This window comes from Myodes glareolus, chromosome 27 (assembly GCF_982192425.1).
Source record: "Myodes glareolus chromosome 27, mMyoGla1.1, whole genome shotgun sequence".
In the NCBI taxonomy this organism is placed as follows: Eukaryota; Metazoa; Chordata; class Mammalia; order Rodentia; family Cricetidae; genus Myodes; species Myodes glareolus.
The window spans coordinates 32423709-32449983 of record NC_142052.1 but is presented as its reverse complement, the minus strand read 5'-3'; the positions used below and the strand labels follow the sequence as shown (position 1 = coordinate 32449983).

The following is a 26275-nucleotide window of genomic DNA, read 5'->3' as shown; positions in this document are numbered from 1 at the left end:
AATTGCACATTTTAACCTTAGTCTGCTTATATTTTTTGAGCATCCAAGCAATATTTGAGTAGTTATTGGAGGGCATTCGGTGTCTAATGTGTTTCTAATTTGCTCTCATCATATTCACCCTGGACATCTGTTTCCATTTTCAATGAACCCTTAAAATTCCTTGATGAGCAATGTAATTGTGACGCTTCACTGGATTTCTTAGAAAGACAGCTGCCTTAGAAACAAAGAAATTGAGAAGACTGAGGCGGGTGTGAGGTGGGAATCCCTACCTTTGAGTGTGCCCAATAAAAACAGTGCTTACAACGGAGACCAAGGGTGAGTTTAATAGAATAAGCGATCGATTGCAGGTGTCGGTGATCTGAATCTTACACAGCCACACACCATCCAAGGAAACGGTAAAAGGCAGTCCAAGAACCGTTAAAGATGGAGTTAATACGATCCCAGAATGAATCAACCTTAAGGCCATCAAATACACCCTGTCCCACCAATACTACGGTATAATTGTACAGGACACTCTTTGCTTTTTGTGTAGGACTTAGAAATAGAATAAATATCGACACCAGGCTGCAGGTAGCATGGTAGACTTAATTCAGAGTACAAACTCAACAGCCAAACCTGGGTATGGAGCTCACAGGTGAACAACTTCCAAGCTTTGAAAAGAAAATATAAAGAACTGAGGTCACACATGTCTATGCACACACACACGCCTGAAGTTTTTAAATTTTTGTTTCCTGTATCTCACACACGCTTCTACAGATATATTTACCAGCTCTCACGGTGATTTTGTTTTCTATGGTTGCCTTATAACTTGGTTAAAAATGTACATACTGGACAATGTTCATCTCTTCTTATATGAACTTCCATAGTCTTAAGTGTAAACTCACTTGTCTAACTTGCTTAAAGTAGACAATTTTTCATTCTTTTCTTCTTAGAACCCAGAGCTCCTTGTTTATTTCCAAAACTAGAACACAAAAGTCTCTTTTGTATCAAAATCCTACCCAGTGGTGATGTTTACATGTAAATAGAACTGTGTAAAACCAGTTAGGCCTGGTTTCTGAAGCCAGGGCATCCTCACCAAACACCAATCTCCTGGAATTTGAGTCTTTAAACAAAAAGGAGTGTTTCGCTTTTCTCAGGATTTTCTTCTACAATAATGTCAGGTTACTCATTGCCACCCAATGTAATCCCCAAAAAGGAGAGAAAAATATACATGAATATAGAACAAAAACATGCTTCCAATGTTCTGGTTTTAAAAAGGTACAAAGAGCCTGTCGCGGCCGCCATCGGAGAGGAGCAGCCATGGCCCTGCGCTACCCCATGGCCGTGGGCCTCAACAAGGGCCACAAGGTGACGAAGAACGTGAGCCAGCCGAGGCACAGCCGGCGGTGCAGGCGCCTCACAAAGCACACCAAGTTCGTGCGGGACATGATCCGGGAGGTGTGTGGCTTCGCGCCCTACGAGCGGCTTGCCATGGAGCTGCTCAAGGTGTCCAAGGACAAGCACGCGCTCAAGTTCATCAAGAAGCGGGTGGGCACGCACAGACGCGCCAAGAGGAAGCGGGAGGAGTTGAGCAATGTGCTGGCCGCCATGAGGAAGGCGGCGGCCAAGAAGGACTGATTCCCCCCCCCCCCCCCACCCCGTTCCCAATAAACATTGCTGTGGCGCAAAAAAAAAAAAAAAAAAGTACAAAGAGCATGTATCATTAAATTCGAAGGCAGGATTTCATATTTAAAGTTGTCATGGACACAGTCAACAAGACAAAACAACAGCCTACATAATGGGAAAAGATCTTCACTAACCCCATATCAAACAGAGGTCTGATCTCCAAAATATACAAAGAACTCAAGAAATTGGTCATCAAAAGAACAAATAATCCAATTTTTAAAAATGGAGTACAGACCTAAACAGAGAACTCTCAACAGAGGATCTAAAATGGCCGAAATACACTTAAGAAAATCTTCAACATCCTTAGTCATCAGGGAAATAAAAATCAAAACAACTCTGAGACTCCATCTTATACCTGTAAGAATGGCCAAGATCAAAAACACTGATGACAACTTATGCTGGAGAGGTTGTGGGGTAAAGGGAACACTCCTGCATTGCTGGTGGGAATGCAAGCTGGTCCAGCCCCTTTGGATGTCAGTGTGGCGACTTCTCAGAAAATTAGGAAACAACTTTCCTCAAGACCCAGTAATACCACTTTTGGGTATATATTCAAAGGATGCTCAATTGTGCCACAAGGACATGTGCTCAACTATTTTCATAGCAGCTTTGTTTGTCATTGCCAGAACCTGGAAACAACCTAAATGCCCCTCAACTGAAGAATGGATAAGAAAAGTGTGGTATATTTACACAATGGAGTACTACACTGCAGAAAAAAATAATGACATCTTGAATTTTGCAGGAAAATGAATGGAGCTAGAAAACATGATTTTGAGTGAGGTAACCCAGATACAGAAAGACAATTATCACATGTACTCACTCATAGGTGATTTTTAAACATAAAGCAAAGAAAACCAGTCTACAATTCACAATCCCAGAGAACTTAGACAACAATAAGGGCACTAAGAGAGACTTACATAGATCTAATCTGCATGGGAAGTAGAAAACGACAAGATCTCCTGAGTAAATTGGGAGCATGGGGACCTTGGGGGAGGATTGGATGGGGAAGGGGAGAGGCAGGGAGGGGAGCAGAGAAAAATGTAGAGCTCAATAAAAAAAAAGAAAAGAAAAAGAAAATGGATGGAACTGGAGATCATGTTAATTAAAAGAAGCCAGACTTGAAAAAAAAATAAAGTTGTTCTGGAATCTACCTTCATGTTTATCAATGTGTCATTTTAAGCTGTTGAAGAACATTACTTGCAGGTCAGTTTGTCATCTCTGAAGCAATAATTATTCTGCAATTATTTGAATTAACATATTGACAGCTTGCACTCTATTCAATTAGAAATTCAGGGAGTTACTAAAAAAAATATATCATTAAAAACATAGTCTCAGGACTGGAGAGATAGCTCAGCAGTTAAGAGCACTGACTGTTCTTCCAGAGGTCCTAAGTTCAATTCCAGCAACCATATGGTGGCTCACAGCAATCTGTAATGAGATCTGGTTCCCTCTTCTGGCCTGCAGGCAAACATACAGGCAGAACACTGTACACATAATAAATAAACATATCTTAATAAAAAAAAACATAATCTCAATGGTCTCAAACGTCACAATGTGAGTTGTTCAAACTGAAGTTGACAAATGGATTCCTACACATTTTTAAAAGGAGAATTGTGAGAAAGAAAAGACCTCGACAAATCAGATATTTTGAAAATGAATTACTGTAAAACTAAACCTAGAAAAACATGGAGAATCTGCAAGAAAACAAAAACAAAAACAAACACAAAACCAGGATGACCTGGCAAACACAGAGTGAAGTAGAAGGGCAAAGAGTGAAGCAGGACAGAGGCACCATGTGAGAGGCTGGTGCTAGAATTCTCAAATGAAAGTTGTAGTATAAACAGAGCAAGACAATGGGTATGGATATGTTTTTAAAAGAATAATTTTAAGGAACTAAAGGGTTGGCTTGGTCCCAACAGTCTTTGATAGGGTAATTTATCTTCCCTATTTCAAAACTACTTCCCAACGATATTCAGACACTTTAACAAGAATAAAGGTGGGTTATTTTTCTCCCAACTTACTACAGCAAGATCGTTGCTGCCCGACCTGTGACAGTCACACTCTTAGTTTTCTCTGAGACAATTTTCAGAAATTAGCAAGTCCATATCTTCTCATTTCTAATTAGAAATTAGAAGACTGTGCCATTAAACTCATATTTTTCAGGGTCCACTTATACGACCACAACCGAGGAAGAGGTCATAGCCTCCAAAAAAATTCTGAAAATGTCTCTCTGTCTGACCCCTAATGTGGGTGAACCCAGGGCCCAGCCCTTTATCCCCTCTTGCTCTGCAAAGGAGCATCATAAGTCTTCTCTGAACCGAAAACTACATCCATATCCCCCAGCTCCCAGGGATATTTCAGAATCAGCCCTGGCTTTCATTCAGTTCTTGCTTACATTCCGCATCCCACCTGGTAGAACACTCCGCTGCCTCTGGCTTCAGAGTACAGTCAGAACAGCTGATCTCACCTCCCCCGTAGGGATTTCTCGCTGTCCTTTGCTTGGATGGCTGCCCCAGCTCCCAGCTGGTCTCTTGACTTTGAGATCCTATTCTCAGAACAGCAGGACAAGAATACAGGCCATAACATTATTCTACTCCTTTACTTAGTGTGATCCAAGGGCTTTCTATTTCAGCAGGAAAAAAAAAAAAAACCAGAATTCTCTATTCTCTGAGGAGCCTGAAATGATGTGGCAAGCACTCAAACTTGTAACAAAATGCTCAGATAGGTTCAGAATGACTTTATCAGCAGGCAGCTATAAATCCTGCAGGTAGATAGATCACAACCATCACTATCCTTAAAACAGTCTTCCCAGGATGGATACACGTATAGAGACCCCATTGCCTTACTCCCATCAGAGATACCCTGAAATAGACCATTCAAAGTCTAGCGATGAGTGGGTCAGTTCCATCACAACCACACAGCTTAACCACTGACCATACAGACTATATCCAACGGCTGCACAGCCTGACTAATAACTACACATCATGTTCTCTCCCAGAGCCTGTATCTGAAGAGCCTAGCCCACTGCACAGGACCTCCATAACCTACTTCCTGTTTTGTCTCCAACTTCAGACCTCACCAGTCTCTCAGTCTACCTCGCTACCACTCCACTTTGAAGTTTCTTCAAGTAGATAGGCGGACCTCTGCCTGGAGGGCTTACATGACTGTTCCTCCTGCCTCAGGTACCCTTCTAGAAGTGCACAGATGTATGTACCTTTTGTGATGTCTCCTCCCATAAGTAGAAAATCTAGGGACAGTGTTAGGCTTCATTTTAAAATCTATTTGCTATTCTTTGAGTATCTATTCCTTTTGAAGAACTAACCTTGATTGTTTAAAGTGTTTGGCAGTTACTTTTTTTCAAAGCACAAAGACAGTACTGGAATTATCAGCACAGACTCTGTGCTCAGACAGATTTGGGTCTGACTGTTTCTATCACTTCATTCTACAGCTGTGTAACCTGGGCCTCTGTTCTTATCTGTGAAGTAAGAATAATGATATCACTGCCCTGGGTAGGCTGAACACTAAACAAATATGGGAAGGACAAACAAAATACTGTTGAGATGTGGTCCTAAGAAAACCCATACACCCGTGTACCTGCATCCTAACTTACAGTGCAGGCCCAGGAGATAATCGTAGAGATGTCCGACCATGACTGTGTCCAGCCAAGAGAAAGCGCTGATCCTGGAGAAGCACACGACAGTCTAGCTGTGTAACATGAAGGGAAGGTTTGTTTGTGTTTTTCTGTCCTGCCCAGTTCCGCCCGCTGTTTAGTCCCAGAGAAAAATCACACTGAGATCTCTATAAATTATGTTTTTTTCCTGCTACGGCTGAAGACCAAAATGCTTTACTCTAGTCTTTCCCAAGCGTTTACAGGCTTTCTGTGGATTCAGTTATCCACGTGGGCGCCATTCTGTAACATGAGGGGTGGCTACTTGTTTGGGTTTCTGTTCTGCCCCGCCCCCCAGCTGTTTAGTCCCAGAGAAAAATCACACACAGATCTCTGTAAGTTATAAAGCTGATTGGCCCATTAGGTCAGGCTTCTTACTGGCTAACTCTCACATCTTGATTAACCCATTTTTCTGATCTATGTTAGCCATGTGGCTCAGTACCTTTTTCAGCTGGGGCAGATCACATCCTGCTGCTTTGGTGATCTGGGCAGGAGTGGGAGGAATCAACTTCCTCCTCCCCTGAATTCTCCTGCTTTCCTTGTATCATTTCTACTTCCTGTCTGGTTTTCCCACCTACACCTCCTGCCTGGCCAATCAGCGTTTATTTAAAACATGATTGACAGAATACAGACAATTCTTCCGCATAGCTGAGGATACTGCAGTGTGTTACCAGCAACACAGTCCAGACAGTCACATGACAAAAAGGCCTAATTCTTTACTCTTTCCACACTGACTTTAAGGGATTTCTCTGTAGATGTGGAGCCTGTCCTGAAACTCACACTTGTAGATCAGGCTGGTCTCGAACCCACAAATGTCCGCCTGCCTCTGTCTCATGAGTGCTGGGATTAAAGGCATGTGCCACCACCACCCGACCTGACTTTACTTTAAACCTTATTCTAATCTCTAAGGCCCACATGAAAAACTCTTAGATACAAATATCTATGTATATCTGTTTAAACCATGACTACTTATTTGAGATTAGGAGCCTAAATCTTTTGCTGTACTTCCAACCCAAAGTTCTTATAATTATTTCCATTTCTGTGAAAAAATAAATTTTACTTAGCTTATAAAAACAAACAGTAATCTCGGGCATTCTTGTGCTCTTTCCATTCATATATTTTATCTGTTAGAGGAAAATGTTCCACATGCTTGGTTGATTCAAAGGCTATGTTAAGAGGTCCAAACTGCCAAGGGAAATGACAGTCCCCCCTAAGCTGACATTGGTGAGAACCACAGACATCTAACACTGACCCTTGTATCATATATCTGCCCTTTTAGATTTACGTGCACATCGCACTATGTCGGTTTCTTAACGTCTAAAAATATAATCATTTAAGCCTATATTTAAAAGGATTAACATCATGGATGGGTATGGTGGTACATACCTGGAATGCTAGCTCTCAGGAGACTGAGGTAAGATCTCAAGTTCAAGGCCAATTTAAGGTACATTTTCAAAAAGAAATAAAGTTATAACATTCAGTTAGAGACATCATTATTGAAAATCACTATTCTGCAATGATGACACTTTTACTGAAAGTTTGTTACCACGTAATTAGAGTGCTGAGCAGACAGACTTGGGAACAAATTGTCTTAGTCCTATAGATGCACCTATTGTGTGTGTGTAAAATTCCTTGCCTATAATAAGGCAAGTTCAGACTTAACTTGTATTCTTATAGTGGTGTGTGTGCACATGTGTGTTTTCTTTAAAGCAATGATCTTCTAGAAACCACCTTGGCATAACCATGCCCTAATTCACAGACCATACACACTACGCACTCCTGCGATTTTTCTTCATAGCTTTGTACAACTTAATATTCAGGCTAGGGAAACTAGAGAGTTCCTCTAGGTCAAACAGTTCCTTAAATCTATCTACAAATCTATTTTCCTTCTCCAGCCTGAATCTCATGGCCCAGAGGATGACGGTGCTCTCTCTGCAGAGATGGTCGAAGGTCACGAGAAGCTCCTCCAGGAAAGGATGGGCATAGACGACATCGGCCGCCAGGATGTAGTCGAAGCTCGCGGCAGACCTGGGGAAGTCCCTGTCTAATGCCACTCCCCAGGACAGCTCTTTAACCTGAGGCAAATGCTTGCATTTCATTTTGGTGTTTCTGGAAATATTGTATTGCAGGTTTCCAAGTAATTCAGGTAAGTCTGTAGCAGTCACTCGAGCACCTGTGAAGAAAGGAAGGTAGGAAAAGTGAGCCTCCTGGAATAAGACCAGTCAGGTTTCAACCAGCATGCACTGAGATTCTTCACAACCACTAACCCCCTTCCAAAAAAAAAAAAAAAAAAAAAAAAAAAAGACTGGGCAGCACATAAGTGCTTTTCAGAATAGACGCTAATCCACTTCTCTGCCCCTCTTTAAAAAAAAAAAAATCTTGTGGTATTTCTGTATCTTGCTGACCCCCTGGGTCTTTTGTGTAGCTCAACATTGTTGTTCTTCATTTAGACCAAGCAGTGATTTAATTAATACAGTTTCTGTATGATTACTTTGGGGCTAAGCAGTCGGGACCCAACAAGCGGCCCTCGCTCTAACAACATTCTACTAGCCATCCTTCCATCAAGAGTTGGCTGAAGCACAGGATTTATCCTGTGCAGAAAAAAAGAAAAATATACTGTCACCTCTTTAAATGTGTAAGACACCTGAAGGGATGGGCCTGTATCATAGTATGAAGAAATGACTTGATTCTTCCAACCTTGAAAAAAGTTGATTTGAATTTTTGTTTTTCTCCAACCCTCTAATAAACGCGATAATTAAGAGTCCAAATGACAAATTCTGAGCATTTCATGTAGGACCAAATGAGAATGGAAATGAAAAAACAAATCTAAGGACAAACCCCTAAAAATCAAAGCTGAGGTGTGAGTTTCATGTGATTTCTAATACTACGTCCCTATTTTAACAGGTACATGTTCGTAAAAGAATAGGGCTCCCAAACCCCTGAAAGAAATCTAACAGGATGACAAATTTCACCTCCTATCTAGACTTGTAAGCTTTCATTCCACATAAAGATTTAAAACTACTTACAAGGAAAATTCTGGAAAGAAACCAGCAAAAAGATGTTAACGTAGTAGATTGTCTTGCTGAAGACTGTTTCAAACAATTAAGGAGGGGCTGGAAAAATGGCTCAGAAGTTAAGAGCATTGGCTACTCCTCCTGAAAATCTGAGTTTAATTCCCAACAACCATATGGTGGTTCACAACCATCGATAGTGGTGTCTGATGCCCTTTCTGGCATAAAGTCATACATGCAGCTAGAGCACACATATCCATAAAATAAATAAATAAAACTTTAAAAATACAATTGAGGAGTCTCACATAAACGCAGCTCATAACACACTGAAAAGCAAAAAAATAACTAGTATTTGGTCATTAGTTTCCTGACCTATTCCATTCAATAAAGAAATATCTACTTACCAAGTAAACTTGCCACAATAGAGACAAGCCCTGTCCCAGCTCCAATTTCAATCACATTTTTATCAACCATGTTATATTGCTTGGTATGTGTTTCCAGGAAATAGCAGAGAACTAGGGCCTATGGAAATTGAGAGGAAAGGATTTTGAAGTAGTTTTAGTAAAATTAAACTCTATTAGGTAAATATGCCACAGATATTATGATCTGCTCATGTGTACATCTGGGTATGAGTAAATTTGTGGATGTTAACATACACCATTCCAGAAAATTTTCATCCTCTGATAAGTTCAACATTTTGACCAGCTAGAAAAAGCCCTTGTTGAAAAGAAAAATGGAAATGAGTGAAAACAGAGTGTGATTGTTTATTTGACCTTCTTCGAACTTCTTTTTCTTTTTCTTTCTTTTTTTTCTAGACAAGTTTCTCTGGGCACCAGCCCTAGCTATCCTGGAACTCTCTCTGTAGACCAAGCTAGCCTCAAACTCACAGAGATCCACATGCCTCTGCCTCCCGAGTGCTGGGATTAAAGGCCTGCACCGCTATCGCCCAACTTTCTTTTAACTTCTAACAGCACCAGATTATTCCAATTAATGTGTGAAGCTGGGGAGGGGAGTAGTAGTGGTCGGCTGCCGTTAATGAGATGACTGGTAAAGAAGCCTTTGAGAGTATCCTCCCTGTGAGTCTCAAACAGACATCCTTCAATCTTGCTTTACTCAAAACAGAGGCAATAAATAAGAAATGAAAACATTTACTCCTTTCATCTCTCATAGCATAAAAGCTAAAGACATCCACATCTTTATTTAGCCTACAAATGTCAAGAAAGTCAGAAACAAATTTAACTGTGGAAGCCATTTCCCATTACACAATGTCTACACTTTGGTGTTGTGTGAGAGCACAAAATAGAATCTTGCAACCTGGTTCTTTCTACCAAGTAAAATAAAATAATGAATAAAACTGGAAAGCAATCGGGTGCATGCAGCAAACTTTTAAGGAATTATACCGATGGCCAGACAACAGCACCATAACAATCTTTGGCTTCAGTGATCCGAATTTCATGACCAGCAAAGCGAAAGCCTTCCCAAGAAACAGTTGTTATCAAAGATGGAATAAAACTTCTTGCCATGATCTCTGCAACCACCTGCCTGTCATCGTCTCCTTCTCTGATCTCTGAAAGGAAACAACAACAACAACAACAATAAAAAAGGCAGTGTTTTTAATCTTGCTAAATGAAACAAGCCAGACCCACAAGGTAAATATTGCATGCTTTTCCTCACACGAGAATCTCGATTTAAGATTTAATCAAAATTTTCCTAGATTTTTCGATATGAAAGTATAAGGAGGACTGTATATAAGGAGAACAGACTAATGGAAGAGGAAAAAAGAATGGAAAGGCGAATGTTTTGTTATATTTTCTATGTGGAATCTAGATTTTAAAATATTATAGGGGAATGCTTGGGGGTATGAAAGGGGAGAAGTGTTGAGCAGGGAGCCAAGGAAAGGTGGTGTGGGTGGGGAGGAGTAGAACACTGTGCAGGCATGAGAACATCAGAAAGGAATCCATTATTTTGCATGCTTACAGAAAACAATAAAGTATTTTTAAGTCCTACAAAAAGAAAACTCTGATGGAAGTACAGCCCTTCTCGGTTCAAGGTATTGTTGAGTATTCACTGACTTTAGATTCAATAAAATAGCAAACTATTTAAAAATACTCCACGGGGACAACAAGAAGGCTCAGTGTATAAAGGAACTTACTGCCAAATTGAGGACCCAAATTCAGTCTCTAGAACCTTAAGGTAGAAGGAAAGGGCTGACTCCATATTGTCCTCTGCCCTTTACACATTGCACACTTGGACTGTGGCATACCCTTAACACTCCTACCCTCAATTTAAGAAATGTAAGAACAAAACTATTTCATAATTTAACATAACTCCTCATAGGCCAGGCTCTCACCAGCTCTTTGATGTTAACTGAAGTTGATACCACCAGCATCTATTTCTGCAACACTAAATAAAGCACAAAATAATTGATAAGTTTTCAAAAGCACACATTAAACTGGACTAAAGTAAACATTGGTGAAAATATACGATCTTGACTCTAGAGAAATTTCACAGAACAATTCCGAGTGTTTTGGTAAGGTATAGTAACCTATACTTTATCATCTCTGGTTATTCAGAAAAATAAAGATATTTAATTCTACTCAACAATACACTCCTTTGCTGTTTATAGTCATATGTTTTTATGTTGTTATGTTGGTACTAGCCATAGCATCATAGCATCAACCACTACACTCTCCTTCTCCCATTAACAGTGGCCCTCAGAGATGCAGAAAAAAGCAGAAAGATGAACAATGAGTATTCTTCAGCAAGAGCGATGCCCTTCCAAACATTTATCTGAAACGGCCCTTAAGCAGCCATAAGTATTCACATTCAGGAAACAAATAATGCTGGTAATTTGTTTCATTTGAACTTTAACTTCCACCTACATGCACTTGGTTTGCTGAGACTGATGGAATGACGGTGTCTACATTGGCTATAGAAATCCTTTAGGGAAAAGCAGAGACATTAATTGTTTGTTGAGCTTTTAGCTGAATCTCTCCTCTTGGGCCTCCTTACTCCTCATAAAGGTAACACTCCTTTGACAAGGCACCTATGGCACCAAGGATCAATAAATGGTAGAGCACACCAAGTCCCATGAGATTCTCTAAGATCTCCAGTCTTTGATATCAAAGCGTTACTGGTAAATATTTGCTGATAGAGTCTGATGTATCTGACTTTTCATGTTGTCATTATTTCAAAGGTTAGTTGCCCATATTTAGTGAGGAGGTCTAACAAGCAGGTGACAGTAGATGTGACTCTGACTTTCACCTTGTCTTTGTGAATACACAGAGAAGATAATATTTTTTTGAAAGTGGCAACTTTACTTCCATAAGGAAGTGAAATTTCAACAACACAGATGAACCTTCTGCTATAATTGAAAATTAAACTCCCAAGAGAAAGACTTCAAAGAGAGTTTCTAATAAACAACTCTAATAACTACTGATTTCTTAACGACTCTAAAAGAGCACAGCTCTATCCATCATACAAGGCAAATTAAAATGCAAGTAGTGGAGATAGAAGAGTGGAGGACGTGCCACTACAAAAGCACGAGGAGGACCATGGAAGCTCAGGCATGGTGGCCCACCTGCAACCTCAGTGCTCAGGAAGCAGGGACAGTCACCCCAGGGCACACTGGCTAGCTGGAGTGGCAAAGTCATTTACAAAATAAGGAAGAAATTGTTTTACAATTACTTTATTATCCTTGGTTTATCTATTTTAAAGCTTTTTTGTACAAAATAGTCATCAGTGCCATTAATATTTGCTATTAATATATTTTCTGATATATATATCAGCTATTAATATTTGCTGATAGGGATTTAGAATCTACCAGGTGCTCTTGTTCTCCTAAGAACAAAAGGGATTTCAAGTGTGAAGTGAAAGCAAAGTTTTGCCACATTCCAATTGGGCTTTTCTTGAGAAGAATTCAGCCTTGAATCATCTCTGTTGCTAGACTGCCGCCTTCAGAAGAAAGGGTCATATAAACAAAGACTGTTCATTCATTTCCCAACTGCTCAGACCCGAATAATCACACAGAAACTAGATTAACTCCAACACTGCTTGGCCAACAGCTTAGGTGCATTCCTGACCAACTCTTAGATCTTAAATTAACCCATTTCTATCATTTTGTATTGTCACAAGGCTATGGCCTACCAGTATGGTTCCGGGGCATCTGTCTCCTTTGGTAGCTACACAGCATCTCTTTGACTCCGCCTACTCTCTCTCTCTCAATATATATCCCTTCCAGCCTGGCTATATTATGCCCTGCCATAGGCCAAAGCAGCTTCATTCATTAACAAATAAAAGCAACACATATACAGAAGAACATACCACATCAGGGGCAGAGAAGAGAGAGAGAGAGAGAGAGAGGGAGAGAGAGAGAGAGAGAGAGAGAGAGAGAGAGAGAGAGAGAGAGGTTGACTTATTAACTATGACAAGTGAATTAATGCCTCCATTTGAGGGCTGTCATGAGCACCTGTCAGCAAAATGTAAAGCACAAACCACCTCACTAAGTGAAAGAGACTGTCATTCAACTGAATCTTCTATTCAAAGAAGAATGCCATGTGTTAAAGACATTTTAGGATTCGTAAACTGTCACACACTAGCATAAAAGATATGATTCTTCTGCTCTGGCAGCTCAAAATCTTAGAGGTTTTTTTTTAATGTTATTGTTGTTTTCTGAAACTGACTTCTGAGAAGATTCCACACATCTTCCCATCCAGTCTGTTGGTCTGCTTAGTTTCAATCAAATAGTCCAAACGATACTATATTTTATATTTTTACAGACAAAAAAAAAATCTTTTCTTATTGAGGTTGGTCAAAGCACAAGTGAAAAACAAAAAGAGTGGAAATCGCACTGAGAAATCGATACTCGGATGAAAAGGGAAAGGTACTAAATAGACACCAATGAGAGTTGATAATTATTACAAAAGAGGCATCTCTGAAGTGTGCTGATGTACCCCGGCGGGTTGGCTGAATCAAGAGAAGCAACCTAAAGGAAGTGACATTTGAAATCAGAGAATCCTTGCACAAGATTGGCCTGAGTATTAACGTCGAGATCAGGCTTGGGTGCAGCGCTGCCGTCTAGGGCAATATATTTGCTATACTAGCTGGAGACATACACTTTTCACATGAGAATCACCCATTAACACATACTGGAGGTTAAAAATTACAACGTGAATAAATATATGCTAGTTAAACTAATTTCCTGTGTGTTGTTGTTTTCATTACTCTTACACTGTGCTCTTTGGGAGCCCACCACCACGTTCCCAAATAATTACACAGATGTTTATTCTTTGTTACAGACGCCTGGCCTTAGCTTGGCTTTCTTCTAGCCAGTTTTTCTTAAACTTTAATTGTCCTGTCTACAATTTGCCTCTGGGCTTTTCCTTTTTACTTCTTACTCCATGACTTGCTGTGTAGCTGGGTGGGTGGGAGGCCCCTGGAGTCCTCCTCTCCTCCTTTCTCTCCTCCCTCTTCTTTTTTCTCCTTCTATTTATTCTATTTGCATGCCAACCCCACCTATACTTTCTCCTGCCTTGCCATTGGTCATTCAGCTCTTTAATAGACAAATCAGGTGTTTTAGACAGGCAAAGTAACACAGCTTCAGAGTTAAACAAATGCAATACATCTTTGCATCATTAAACAAATATTCCACCGCAAAAACAAATACAACACATCTTTAACTAATATTCCCCAATACCCTTGTGTCAAATAAAAAGCACTTAAATTTATCAATACAAACTACCCCAGATGTCTCTAAAACTTGGTTTTGGATGTCACTATTCAATGCCAATTTCTGTCCCCAAGGAGTGACATACACCACTTCAAAAGTGCAGGCTCCCTAGTTGGGTTCTCCACTATGACTGCTGCCTGCATCCCGACTCTTAGTGCCATCTCTAACAGTCAGCTTTGCTCAAGGAATCCTGTATCAGCCCACTTGAGGCTTTCTTTAATCTATATTGTAGTTGACACAGTTGACAGTTCTTCCTACCCTCTCTTCATCTCCCTCTACTCTCAGAAAGCTTTCCCTATTTCGGTTCCTTCCTTCATCCCCCACCGCAACCATTTATCTCCAATAAATGCAAATCAACAGGTTTGGGAATCACTGTGCACTGGGATCATGAGACGTTCATTTGGGTGGGGATGCGTAGTCTGCTCCACAACCAAAGATTGTCAGGAGCCGCCATCTTACAAAATTCTGCTGCATATACTAGTAGCTCTAGGAACTGTGGCATGGGGCAGGCAACATGATATATTTAGAATAATTACGGTAAATGAAGCTTTAGAGTTTATTACAGTGTAGCCCTAGACATACATAGGAATGAACTTTTAGCTCTCATACCAGTCCTAGTTTTAATCTGTGTATAAATAAGTGACATCTTATAATTCTCAGATCTTTTTGCAAGAACTGAAATATGAGGACTGAACTATGGTCTTAATCCATCTTTTCCAAGCCCACGATACTAAGTATAAAAGGACAGGACAGATAAACATCCTTCAGTACTTGAGAACCCAATGTTCCTCTACTTGGTGGAAACCTTGCCAACAAAACATCTTCTGGCTTGTCTACAGCAGCACACACTTCTCCTTAGCATTCTAGATCCAAACAGACGTTTGCATTTTTGTTTAGCTGCATAGATGAATACGGGGTGTGTCTTCTCCTATTGTACAATATTTTAACACCCTGCCTCAAACTCATCTTGAACCACTTCCAACTCAGTTGTAATCTGCCAAACCATCTTGTGCAGTTTGGAAACCAAGAATTGTTACTAATGGCTATGAAAATGACAAAATTCTATTCATAAAACAGAGAAATTACCTCTGCATTCAAATTATATGAGATTCTCTATGAGATTTCAACTTGCACCTTTAGGTTTGCAAAGTGTTGGCATGTAAGCTAGGGAGGCTGTCAGCTCTACTTGCACCCAACTCTGTCTGCCTGCAGATATGCTCACCTACGTAGGAGCCAACTGTTAAACCTGGCGTGCCCCAAAGAAAGAAGCAGGTCTATGGTTGTTTGAAAACATCTACAGTGTGCATAGATAAGAAGAATAGAAAGAAAATGGAAGACAATTTGATCTGGGTTAAAACTACTTTACAAAACCATGGCAATTTTTCTAGTCTATAAAACAATTAGAACTTTTATCTTAATGAAAGATCATTATTTTTAGGAACCTAAACAAAGTCATACATCATATGCAAGACTATAAAAAATGGTAGACCAGTTTCAAATATTCAAATTTAAATTCTTACAACTAGAAGCCAAATTACATTATGTACTTTTGCCTACAATCAATAGTCAAAAAGATGATAAATACATGTTGGAGATACTTGGTAGCCTTAAATTCAACATTCATGCAAACATCACTAAAATTTTACTTTTTATATAGAACTATTTTGCTCTCTCTCAAACTTTTTAAAAATAACCACAGCAATGTGTTTGGTGACTAGCATCTGATTTTAAATGTCAGTTTTTACAGATCAAAGAAAAACTATAAAATCTCTTTGTCTTATACAGTTTAAATTATTATTGTCAGTCAAAATTATTCCTACTATGTCAGGAGCACTAGTGTTTAACAGTATTTATTGAACCTTATTGGAAGTACTTTAGGTTAATAAACACAAACCAAAATATAATTTACAATTAATAAACCCTAGTTCCTCTTAAGGTATTAATGAAGACTGAAAAAGTAAGGTTTTAGATTCTGTTAATGGTTTTTCGACACAGAATTGGTCAAATTAAAAGAAGAAATAAAATATTTACCTTTTTCAGTTTCTGGATCCATCAGCTGCTAAATTAGTGAATAGTGATATGTTGATGTTTTCTTGATAATTTGTTGAACAATAAGCATATAATTCACTAAAATATCAAATGCCAGTGATTGATTCAAAATGGATTCAAAATGTGTAGTAAGTGTACTTATCTAACAGTTTAGCTTCTGATGTAGCTGAGAAAATTATAGTAAAATACCATATATTAAATCATGATTTAAGGAAAGTCATGAATTATAATAGTAAAATTTCATTATTAAAACATGTCTTAAGGAGGTCATGAATTATAGTAAAATATATATTAAAGCATGAATTATAGCAACATATATGTTAAAGCATGAATTATAGTAAAATATATATTAGAGCATAAATTATAGTAAAATATCATATATTAAAGCATGATTTTTAGTAAAATATCATATTAAAGCATGACTTAAGGAAGGTCATAGATACTACATAGTACCTATCAGAATCAGAATAAAGGCTTCATGGTCAAAAACTAAAACCTGTTTGAGAGCCAGGTGGTGGTGGTGCACACATTTCACCCCAGCACTCAGGAGGCAGAGGCAGGTGGATCTCAGTGAGTGTGAGGCTAGTGTGAACCACCAGGTGGTGTTTATGAGTCCACATCACCCCAGTTTACAACAAGCTTAGGCATTATATGCTATTCACTTAGAGCAGGTAATTGTAATAGGCTTAAATGAGCTGTTAGTCTCTGAAAACAATTAGCTGTGTCTACTTCTCAATTTAATGTCACATGGCAAATAATTCCAATATTTCCATCCTTTCTTCCAAAGATCCCACGTACTTTTCCCAGTTACCATCTATTTCTTTGCTGCATGCCCCTGCAAGTTAGAAGCCAAATTACTTCCCTATGGTTAGTAGACAATAAGCACCAATGTTAAGTAAAATCATCAAGATCACACAGCTAAAAGAATAGCAAGACTTCCCACCTCCACCAAGTTCTCCATTTCTCTCATTAAAGGAGACAGTCTTTATTATACCTGTTTGCCTAGAGTGAGTATTTAGTCAATCTTAAGGCTGGACATACCTAAGTGTCAGCTGAGTTTACAGAAGGTGAAATAGAGCCATCCACAACTTGTGATTTGCAGCTGAAGCCTCTGAAAATGTCCCAGGCTGTCCCCAGAGCTCGTAGTTTGCTACTGTATACCCTGGCAACAAGACCAAGCAGAGGGGATTAGGGCCCAACAGCTGCAGCTTCTGCGCCTCTGGTTGCACAACAGTGGAGTTGCAAAGCCCAGAAAGCAAAGGCTGAAGAAGGACACCTGGGAATACAGCAAGAGATCGTGAATACACACCACATCTGCGGTGAGGATGTAGGCTACCTACGCAAGCAGAAGCAAACTAAGCTTTCCAGTTAGGTGCCAAGAGTTATTCTAAGACTCTGTGGCTACAATGTCCTATGAAATAGAGACCGTTCAGTTTTTAAGTCACCTATCTGGGTGTGAACACAGATTTTAGAATCCAACAACTGCATCAGCATGTGTGTAGCATTATTCTGTCCCCAAGAATCAGAAGACCAGCATTCCTTCTCACTGAGGCTGAATAAGCAGGCTGGGATATGGTTCTCTGAGCATCTATACGCCAGCACAGAGGCATGTACCTTGGGGCTCATATAAATTTCCTTTCACTTTTGTGTTGCAGGAGGAATCAAAGCCAAGCAAGACTGCACACTCAGAAATGTGAGTACAACTTCCAAGAAATACTTTTAGACTGTGATGTACACAGAGCCTAACTCACAACATTTCATATACAGGATAGGTCTAGGCATCCCAAAGCCCAGGTTTCATTATTCATGTCAATAACCACTTATGACTTGGGGTAATTTACTTCTTATATTTCTCAGCTTATCTCATTTGTAAAACAGGAACATAAAAAGCACATAAGATGTATTGAGGGGAATAAATATTATAGGTAAAACATTCTTGGAATTCCAAAACCCTGAGGAATTCACACTGCTATGCAAAAGCAGTTGACTTTTGTCAGAGGACACACTCCCTTTTTGACTCTGTTTAAAACAAGCATGAATAATGATTTAATAAATAAGAATTATTTACCTCTTTCAGAGAGTTATTTGAAAGATCATGAGGTCCCCAGTGCTAAGGTTTACAAGATCCAAAACTCCACAATCAATTATGTTAACCAACATGACAATAATCATTTATTATACTGAAGAGTTCATGGAGCCTGATGCCTTCAGCTATGCCTTTTTGTAAGGAATCTGTCTCTATTAGGAAAGCATGTGTTAAACACATGCACAGGCACACACACACATTCACACAATACACACACACACACACACACACACACACACACACGGTTGCTCGTGTTTAAACATTTGGCCCACAGCTGTTTGAGGAAGTTGTGAAACATTTAAGAGATGGGTCTCCATTGGAAGAAGTAAGCTACTGAGAAGTAGGACTTGAAGTTTACATCCCAACCTGAATTCCAGCTTGCTCACTAGCCCAGATGTGAGCAAACTCTTGCCACCAGGCTTACCCTCCCGTGATAGACTGTATTGATGTGGGATTCCCCTCTGTATGCTGTGAATACCATTGGTTAATAAAGAAACTGCTTCGGACCTATAGCAGAGCTATAGGGGAACAGGGCTAGGCAGGGAAAACTAAACTGAATTCTGGGAGAAAGAACGAAGAGTCAGAAACACCATGGAGCTGCCAGAAGGGAAAGGCGTGAGACGCCAGATGGAAACTTGTTAGTAAGCCACAGCCACGTGGCAATACACAAATTAAGAGAAATGGGTTAAATTAAGATGTAAGAGCTAGCCAATAAGAAGCTAGAGCTAATAGGCCAAGCAGTGATTTCAATAATATAGTTTCTGTGTGATTATTTCAGGAGTCTGGGTGGCCGGGAAACAAACAAGCGGCCTTCCTACTACAAATTGCATGCCAACATGGTCAACTAAATCCACTTAAAACTTGAGAGAGCTTCGATGGAGGAGGGTTATCTGTCTATTGTGTTATTTTCATTGGTCAATAAAGAGACTGCCTTGGCCCCTTGATAGGACAGAAAATTAGGTAGGCAGAGTAAACAGAATAGAATGCTGGGAAGAAGGGAAGTGAGGCAGAAGCCATGGAGCCAGCCACCAGGTCAGACATGCTGAATCTTTCCCGGTAAGCCACACCTCATGGTGTGATACAGATTATTAGAAATGGGTTAATATCAAGATATGAGAGTTAGTCAGTAACTAACTCTCTAGAGATAATGGGCCAGGCAGTGCTTAAATGAATACAATTTGTATGTTGTTATTTCTGGGACTAAGTTAGCCGTGCGGGAGCCGGGTGAGGCGAAAAGCAGGCCTGCCTGCAGCCCCTCACTACAGATGGCGCCAACGTGGATAACTGAATCCACAGAAAGCTTAAGAAAGTTTGGGAAAGAATAGAGTAAAGCATGTTTTCTTGGTGGCAGCAATTTCTCGGGTCTGCTCTGCTTGCTAGAGGCAAGCAATGCTCTCATTTAAGAGAGGCTTCCTGACTCAGCTTTAGCTGCAAAACCTTGCAGCTCTTTTAAGAGGTCCTGCCACAAAGCACTTAAACGGAGTTGGTGAAAAGCTGACCGCATGCTTTTCAGTTTTCAGCCATAGCAGGAAAAAAGCTGCGCTGTTTTAAAATGCCGGCTTTCTGGGCTGTCCTGCCAGGGCAATCTCTGACTCTTTCAGACAGGCAGTCCGACTGAGTGTGGTCTGTGAGCAGAATGCTGCAACTTGCTTACTGGCAAGGACCTTGAAACGCCATAGAGTTGTGGCAGTGAACACAGCTCTGGCTGGTACCTCAGCCACGAGGATCTAACCGTCAAAACCACAGCTTTCATCCTCTTCTTAAAGACTCAAGTGGTCAGAAAAAGAGAGATATACAGTAAAGAGAGATTCAAAGTTGAAGAAAACCTCTAAATGGTTTATAGTGTGTTAAAAATATATGCAGGCTGAAAGTTAAAGTTCTTAAAGTTAAAAGGAAAGAAAGAGAGTAGTTGGGTGTGGTGGTACACACCTTTAATCCCAGCACTGGGGAGCAGAGACAGACAGATCTCTGTGAGTTCAAGGACAGCCTGGTCTACAGAGTTATTCCAGGACAAAGATATACAGAGAACCTGTGTCAAAAAGTAAAAGTAAAAATAAAAGAAATAGAGGTTAAAAATAAATCTGCATAAAGATGGAAAATACACAGAGAATCTTGATACTGTATGCTATTATGCTCTCTTTGAATTGTTTGAATGCTGAGGAAGGAGCAACAGCTGCTAAAAGATATTTGTTTATAAATGCTGTTGAACTAATCCAAGATAGATATGTTGAAAATACCTTGACTTCTGAACTTGGATCTAAGGATATGATACTTTGGAAAGGAGGTTCTTCTTTTGTTTTCACAGAGGATGAGACCCTGTGAATTGCTTCTATCCCAATATGGTATGATAGACCACGCCCTCCTGAAAGGTTGCTGTGAACACCCTCAAAAAATTTCTTCACTCAACTGCCGACTGAGATGAACCTGGCAGACAGGTTATACCATGAAAGACTTGATTAACTGCGCCCCTATACAGCAGGAAGAAGTTTGGAGAGAAATAACTACGTCCATATTCCCAAATATTGTTTATAAATGTTCTTTTACATTTAAAGGGGGATATGATATAGATATGAATAATTTCATTGGTATGGATTTTAAGGTCAATTTTGTTATATGTATATATATTTCTGATCTTTACTGATGTATTGTGATTGTGTAGTTCATTTTAAAAATGTAATGTATAATTAGAAAATATAGGTTGTTAATGGATAATCATCGATAATAGTAAAGCTTGTAGTAATGTTAGTCTGATTTTCTAGAAGTGCATAGATATATTTCAGATAGACATTCATATCTTTCAAAGACTACAGAGCATGGCATATAATGTTTTAATAACTTTGGACTTTTCATGACAATGAGACACGTCTGCTCCTGGCAGCACCAATCTACTTCAAGAGGAAGATGGGCATCGAAGAGGCTCCTTATGGAGTTGGTTAGCCATTTGGGCAAGAAACTGCTCTTGCCTGGACTGTTATATAAACTGGACACAGAGAACCTTCAAAGAGAGGACTGCTGAACTTGCCTAAAGGTAAGATGATATTTCGGAGTTCCTGATTCATGAAAGAGTCTGTGAGACATTCTGCAGGACACAGCAGATAGTGACTGAATTGCCTTTGAAATTTCCTGCTTCATGAAAATGTCTCTGGATATTATGGGCCTGAAGGCTGAAGATGGGTGCCCCAACGATACAGAGGAACTTTGGGTGACTGTCCAGGCAGCGAGATGTCTCTGTCATTTCTAGAGTTTTGGAAGTTGCTTACTTCTTGTTTACTTAGGTAATATATCCTTCTGGAGTCTTTGATGGAGTTGAAGAATGGATAGTCATAGTTATAGTTTTCCATTATTATGATAAAGATAGAGTTATAAATATTGTGACTGTAATTCTTGCTTGATAACTGTTTTGTTATATGTAATTTTACTATGTTAAAATGAAAGCCTTTCTTTTTTGTTTAAACAGAAAAAGGGGAAATGATGGAGGAGGGTCATCTGTCTATTGTGTTATTTTCATTGGTCAATAAAGAGACTGCCTTGGCCCCTTGATAGGACAGAAAATTAGGTAGGCAGAGTAAACAGAATAGAATGCTGGGAAGAAGGGAAGTGAGGCAGAAGCCATGGAGCCAGCCACCAGGTCAGACATGCTGAATCTTTCCCGGTAAGCCACACCTCATGGTGTGATACAGATTATTAGAAATGGGTTAATATCAAGATATGAGAGTTAGTCAGTAACTAACTCTCTAGAGATAATGGGCCAGGCAGTGCTTAAATGAATACAATTTGTATGTTGTTATTTCTGGGACTAAGCTAGCCGTGCGGGAGCCGGGTGAGGCGAAAAGCAGGCCTGCCTGCAGCCCCTCACTACAGAGCTTGAAAAGGAATTCTAGGCAATAAAGAACAGAGTTTAGCACAGTTTCTTGGTAGTCACAAGGTGCCACGACCGCTTTAAGAGAGGTGCAGTAGAAACTGCGCTGCTTCTTTAAGAAAAATGGTGGTTTCCTGGTTCACCAACACAAAGGGAACTAACTCTTTAGGGAGGTCCAGCATCTCAGTGGGGTCTGTGAGCAGAGTGCTACAACTTGTTTAATGGCAACATAGATAGACCTGCTGTGTGCCTAAAGATGGGGCTGTGAGCATAGCTCTCAGAGGCAGCAAACATGTCTCCACCATGTTGGATGGGGCAGAGCAAGCAGGCAGGGCCATGTTGGCCCTAGACGTGTCCACTTAGCGTTTTAAGAAGTGGTCCCGGTCAAAAAATAATTACAGAAACACAATAAAGACAGATTCACATAAAAAAGACCTCTAAATGGGTCACGGTATGTTTAAAAAATGTACGTGTGTCTGAGAGAGAAAAGAAAAAGAATAAAGAAACAGTAAATTTAATATAAAAGAGTACAGAGTCATAGATTAATAAAATAAATATTAAACTCATAGAAAAAGTAATAGGTTAAGAAAAATAAGCCATGTAAAGATGGAATATACACAGAGAGTCTGGATTATGTATATTATTGTGTTTTCTTTGAATTTTTTGGCTGCAGAGAGACATTTGATTCTGGGGACTGTTTAGCTAAACCAACATATATGTTTTAAAGGTTTATTGATGTCAAAGTTTGAGTCTAAGGATATGTTGCTTTGGGGAAAAGGTTCTTCTTTTGCTTCCACATAAGATGAGAACCAGTGGAATTCTTCCAGATTAATGTGATTTGATGGACCAAGACCCCCCAAAGGTTGCTGTGAGCACCCCCAAAAATACTTTGCCCAACAAAATGCAGGAAGCAGTTTGGAGAGAACTATGGCCATATTCCCAAATATTGTTTATAAATGTTTATTTACATCTAAAGGGGGATATGCTATAGATATGAATACTTTGCATTGGTATGGATCTTGGTTTATTGATACAAATTTAAGGTCAATTTTGTTACTTGTATATTTCTGCTCTTGATTAAGGTATTGTGATTGTGCAGTTCATTAAAAATGTAATGTATAATTAAGAAATACAGGCTAATAGATAATCATCTATAATAGTCAAGCTTGTGGTCATGTTAGCTAGGTTTTCTAGATATAGATAGATAGATAGATAGATAGATAGATAGATAGATAGATAGATAGATAGATAGATAGATAGATTTCAGTTAGGTAGGTATTCTTCAAATCTTTCAGAGACCTTCAGAATGTGGCATTTAAAATGTTTTAAGAACTTAGGACTTTTCATGACAGTGAGACACATCTGCTCCTGGCAGCACCAATTACTTCAAGAGAAAGATGGGCATTGAAGAGGCTCTTCATAGAGTTTACTAGTCATTTGGGCAAGAAACTGCTCTTGCCTGGACGACTTGATGTTATGCTATGTGAGCTGAACATGCAAGACCCACAGAGAAATGACTGCCAAACTTGCCTAAAAGTGAGACAGCCCTTCAGGGTTCCTGCTTCATGAAAGAATCTGCCAGACATTCTGCAGGACACAGAAGAAAGTAACTGATGGACTTTGCCATTACAAGGCAGAACAAATCTTCAAATTTCTGTCTTCATGGAAAAGTCTGCTGGACACTAAGGACCTATAGGCTAAAGATGGATGTTCCAATGGTACAGAAGAACTTTGGGTGACTGTCCAGGCAGCAAGAAGTCTCTGTCAATTCTAGAGTTTTGAAAGTTGCTTACAATGCACTTCCTGTTTACTTTGGTATTATTTTATCCTTCTGGAGTCTTTGATGAAGTTGAAGAATAGTTATAATTATTGTTTTCCTTAGTTGTGATAAAAGTAAATATAAATATTGTAACTGTAATTCTTGCTTAATACCTGTTTGTATATGTAATTTTACTGTGTTAAAGTTAAAACCTTCCTTTTTATTTAGATAGAAAAGGGGAGGTGATGTGGGATTACCCTCTGTATGCTGTGAATACCATTGGTTAATGAAGAAACTGTTTTAGGCCTGTAGCACGGCTACAGGGGAACAGGACTAGGTGAGGAAAACTAAACTAAATGCTGGGAGAAAGGAGGAGTCAAAGACGTGAGACACTGGATGGAAACTTGCTGGTAAGCCACAGCCACATGGCAATACACAAATTAAGAGAAACAGGTTAAATTAAGATGTAAGAGCTAGCCAATAAGAAGCTAGAGTTAATCAGCCAAGCAGTGATTTAAATAATATAGTTTCTGTGTGATTATTTCAGGAATCTGGGTCGCTAGGAAACCAACAAGCGGCTGGCCTTCGGACTGCACTGTATCTCCTCAAAATCTTAATTAAAGCAAATACTTCCTGGAGCAGAAGAGATGGCTCAGCAATTGAAAGCTGCTACTGGTCTTGCTGATGATCAGGGTGTAGCTCCCAGTACCCACATGGTGATATTTCATAACCCAGTTCCAATGCCCTCTACTTGTCCTCTTTGGGCTGCTGCACTCACACAAACTCAGTCAAACACACACACTAATATATTAAAGAAGTCCTCCTGCTTCTTTTAACCATTTGCCATATTAGTAAGAAACATTAAATCCTACTCTAGTGAAATAAAAAGGCTGAGAAACTAGAAAAAGGACAACACACCAGCACCCTCAGACAACTCTGGGCAACCTCACAGAACTGGAGAGTCAAAACAATATTTGGGGCTGGTAAAGTAGCCAGGAACTGAAAGCCCAAGATTCCAGAAAGAATAGGTGAACACAGACATGCTCAGTGTTGATTTTACACTCAGAGTTTGCTAACTAAACCATTTTAGGAAACATGGCTTGTTACTGAAGCAAAGGAGACAAAAGGCAAAAAGGAGAAGAGAAACACCCAAGAAGAATGGGTTCTTCTGGAAGCCATTTCCTAGGAATAAAGGGGAAAAAAGAAGCACAAGTCTTAACAAGCCTTCCAGCCAGACCTGAACCATGGAAGCACTGGTGCCTCTCAACAGACCTTCTGGAGAACCTGCCAGAAAAGGTTCTTCAGTATTTTATATAGTGAGCCCAGCTGTCACAGTTCACAAGGAAAACACAGAAACAGCATGAGCTCATAGGTGGCAGAGACAGACTTTAAAAGAACTGTATTTAAGATGATAAAAAATAAAGGAGTGAATATATTGTTTTAACAGTAATATGCAGATAAAGAAAAAAGTTAATGAGCTAAAAAGTTACTCTATAAAGTATATGGTCATGATCCTAAGATGTGCCAAATATTTTAAATAGTAAATCGTTTTTCTTATTGTCTTGAACACATTAATATATTTCATGAGAAAAAAAGTACCCTTGAATTGTTTTAGTATTAACTTTCTAAGACCACACAGTGCTCCTCCACCATCCAAGGACGAGGCTCTCTCCTCCTATCTGCCTTGGAATAACAGTGGGAGGCAGAGAATCACTGGGTTGCTGCGAATGCCATATTGGGAATGGAAAAGTAAGGATATTTTTCTTCTCATCTCGGTCTGAGTCAGAAGGAATACATATTGAGAGAGCATCCGTTGATATAAATCTTTTCCTTTTCCTTAACGTGGTCTCACGGCTTCAGACATGGTAAGATCATAGAAACAATGTTAACGCAGAAAATGTCAGGAAAACTGTAGCATACCGAAACACTGTCCAGTTTAGTATCCATGCTTTATTTATTTATTACTTTTTACATACCAATCACAATTTCCCCTCCCTCCTTTCCACCCGCTCCCCCCTTCTCTTCCACCTCACTCCCCCCTCATCCACTCCTCAGAGTGGTTACGGCCTCCCCCGGGAAGTGAACTAAGTCTGTCTCATCATCTCATTGAGGCAGGACCAAGTACCTCCTCTTCTCTACCCCAGCCCGGTGCCCAGGCTGAGCATGGTAGTGCATCCAGGCTTTAGACCCATACTCTTCGCCCTTCGCTGTCGTCAGGCACTTGACTCTTGGAGGCATTCCAGAGCAGAGCCCCACCCAGGGTCTGCAGTGCATGGGGACTGGAATCATTTGAAATATGTAAAACTATTTAAATTGTGAATCTGTTACTGAAGAATATCTGTGAAATAAAAAATAAGTCAAAAAGCATGGAATATGTATGAACACTGATCCACAGGCCTGTACTATTCTCTACACATTAGCAATATTGACTGTATCTGTGTTAAGGAACCACTC

At 39.7% G+C, this 26275-nt stretch overlaps 1 protein-coding gene and 1 pseudogene across 1 annotated transcript; one reads left to right on the top strand and one right to left on the bottom strand.

Annotated features, from left to right (window-relative positions):
* Positions 1-1275: 1275 nt before the first annotated feature.
* Positions 1276-1646, top strand: LOC148117688 (large ribosomal subunit protein eL36 pseudogene; annotated as a pseudogene).
* A 4045-nt stretch (positions 1647-5691) lies between these two features.
* Positions 5692-26095, bottom strand: LOC125414150 (methyltransferase-like protein 21E). The gene is made up of 4 exons (XM_048455972.3): positions 25947-26095; positions 9741-9912; positions 8745-8862; positions 5692-7502 (listed from the first exon to the last, which is right to left on the bottom strand). Exons 1-4 carry the CDS (start codon positions 26093-26095, stop codon positions 7099-7101), a joined length of 843 nt encoding a protein of 280 aa, XP_048311929.2. The 3' UTR covers positions 5692-7098.
* Between the last annotated feature and the right edge of the window lie 180 nt (positions 26096-26275).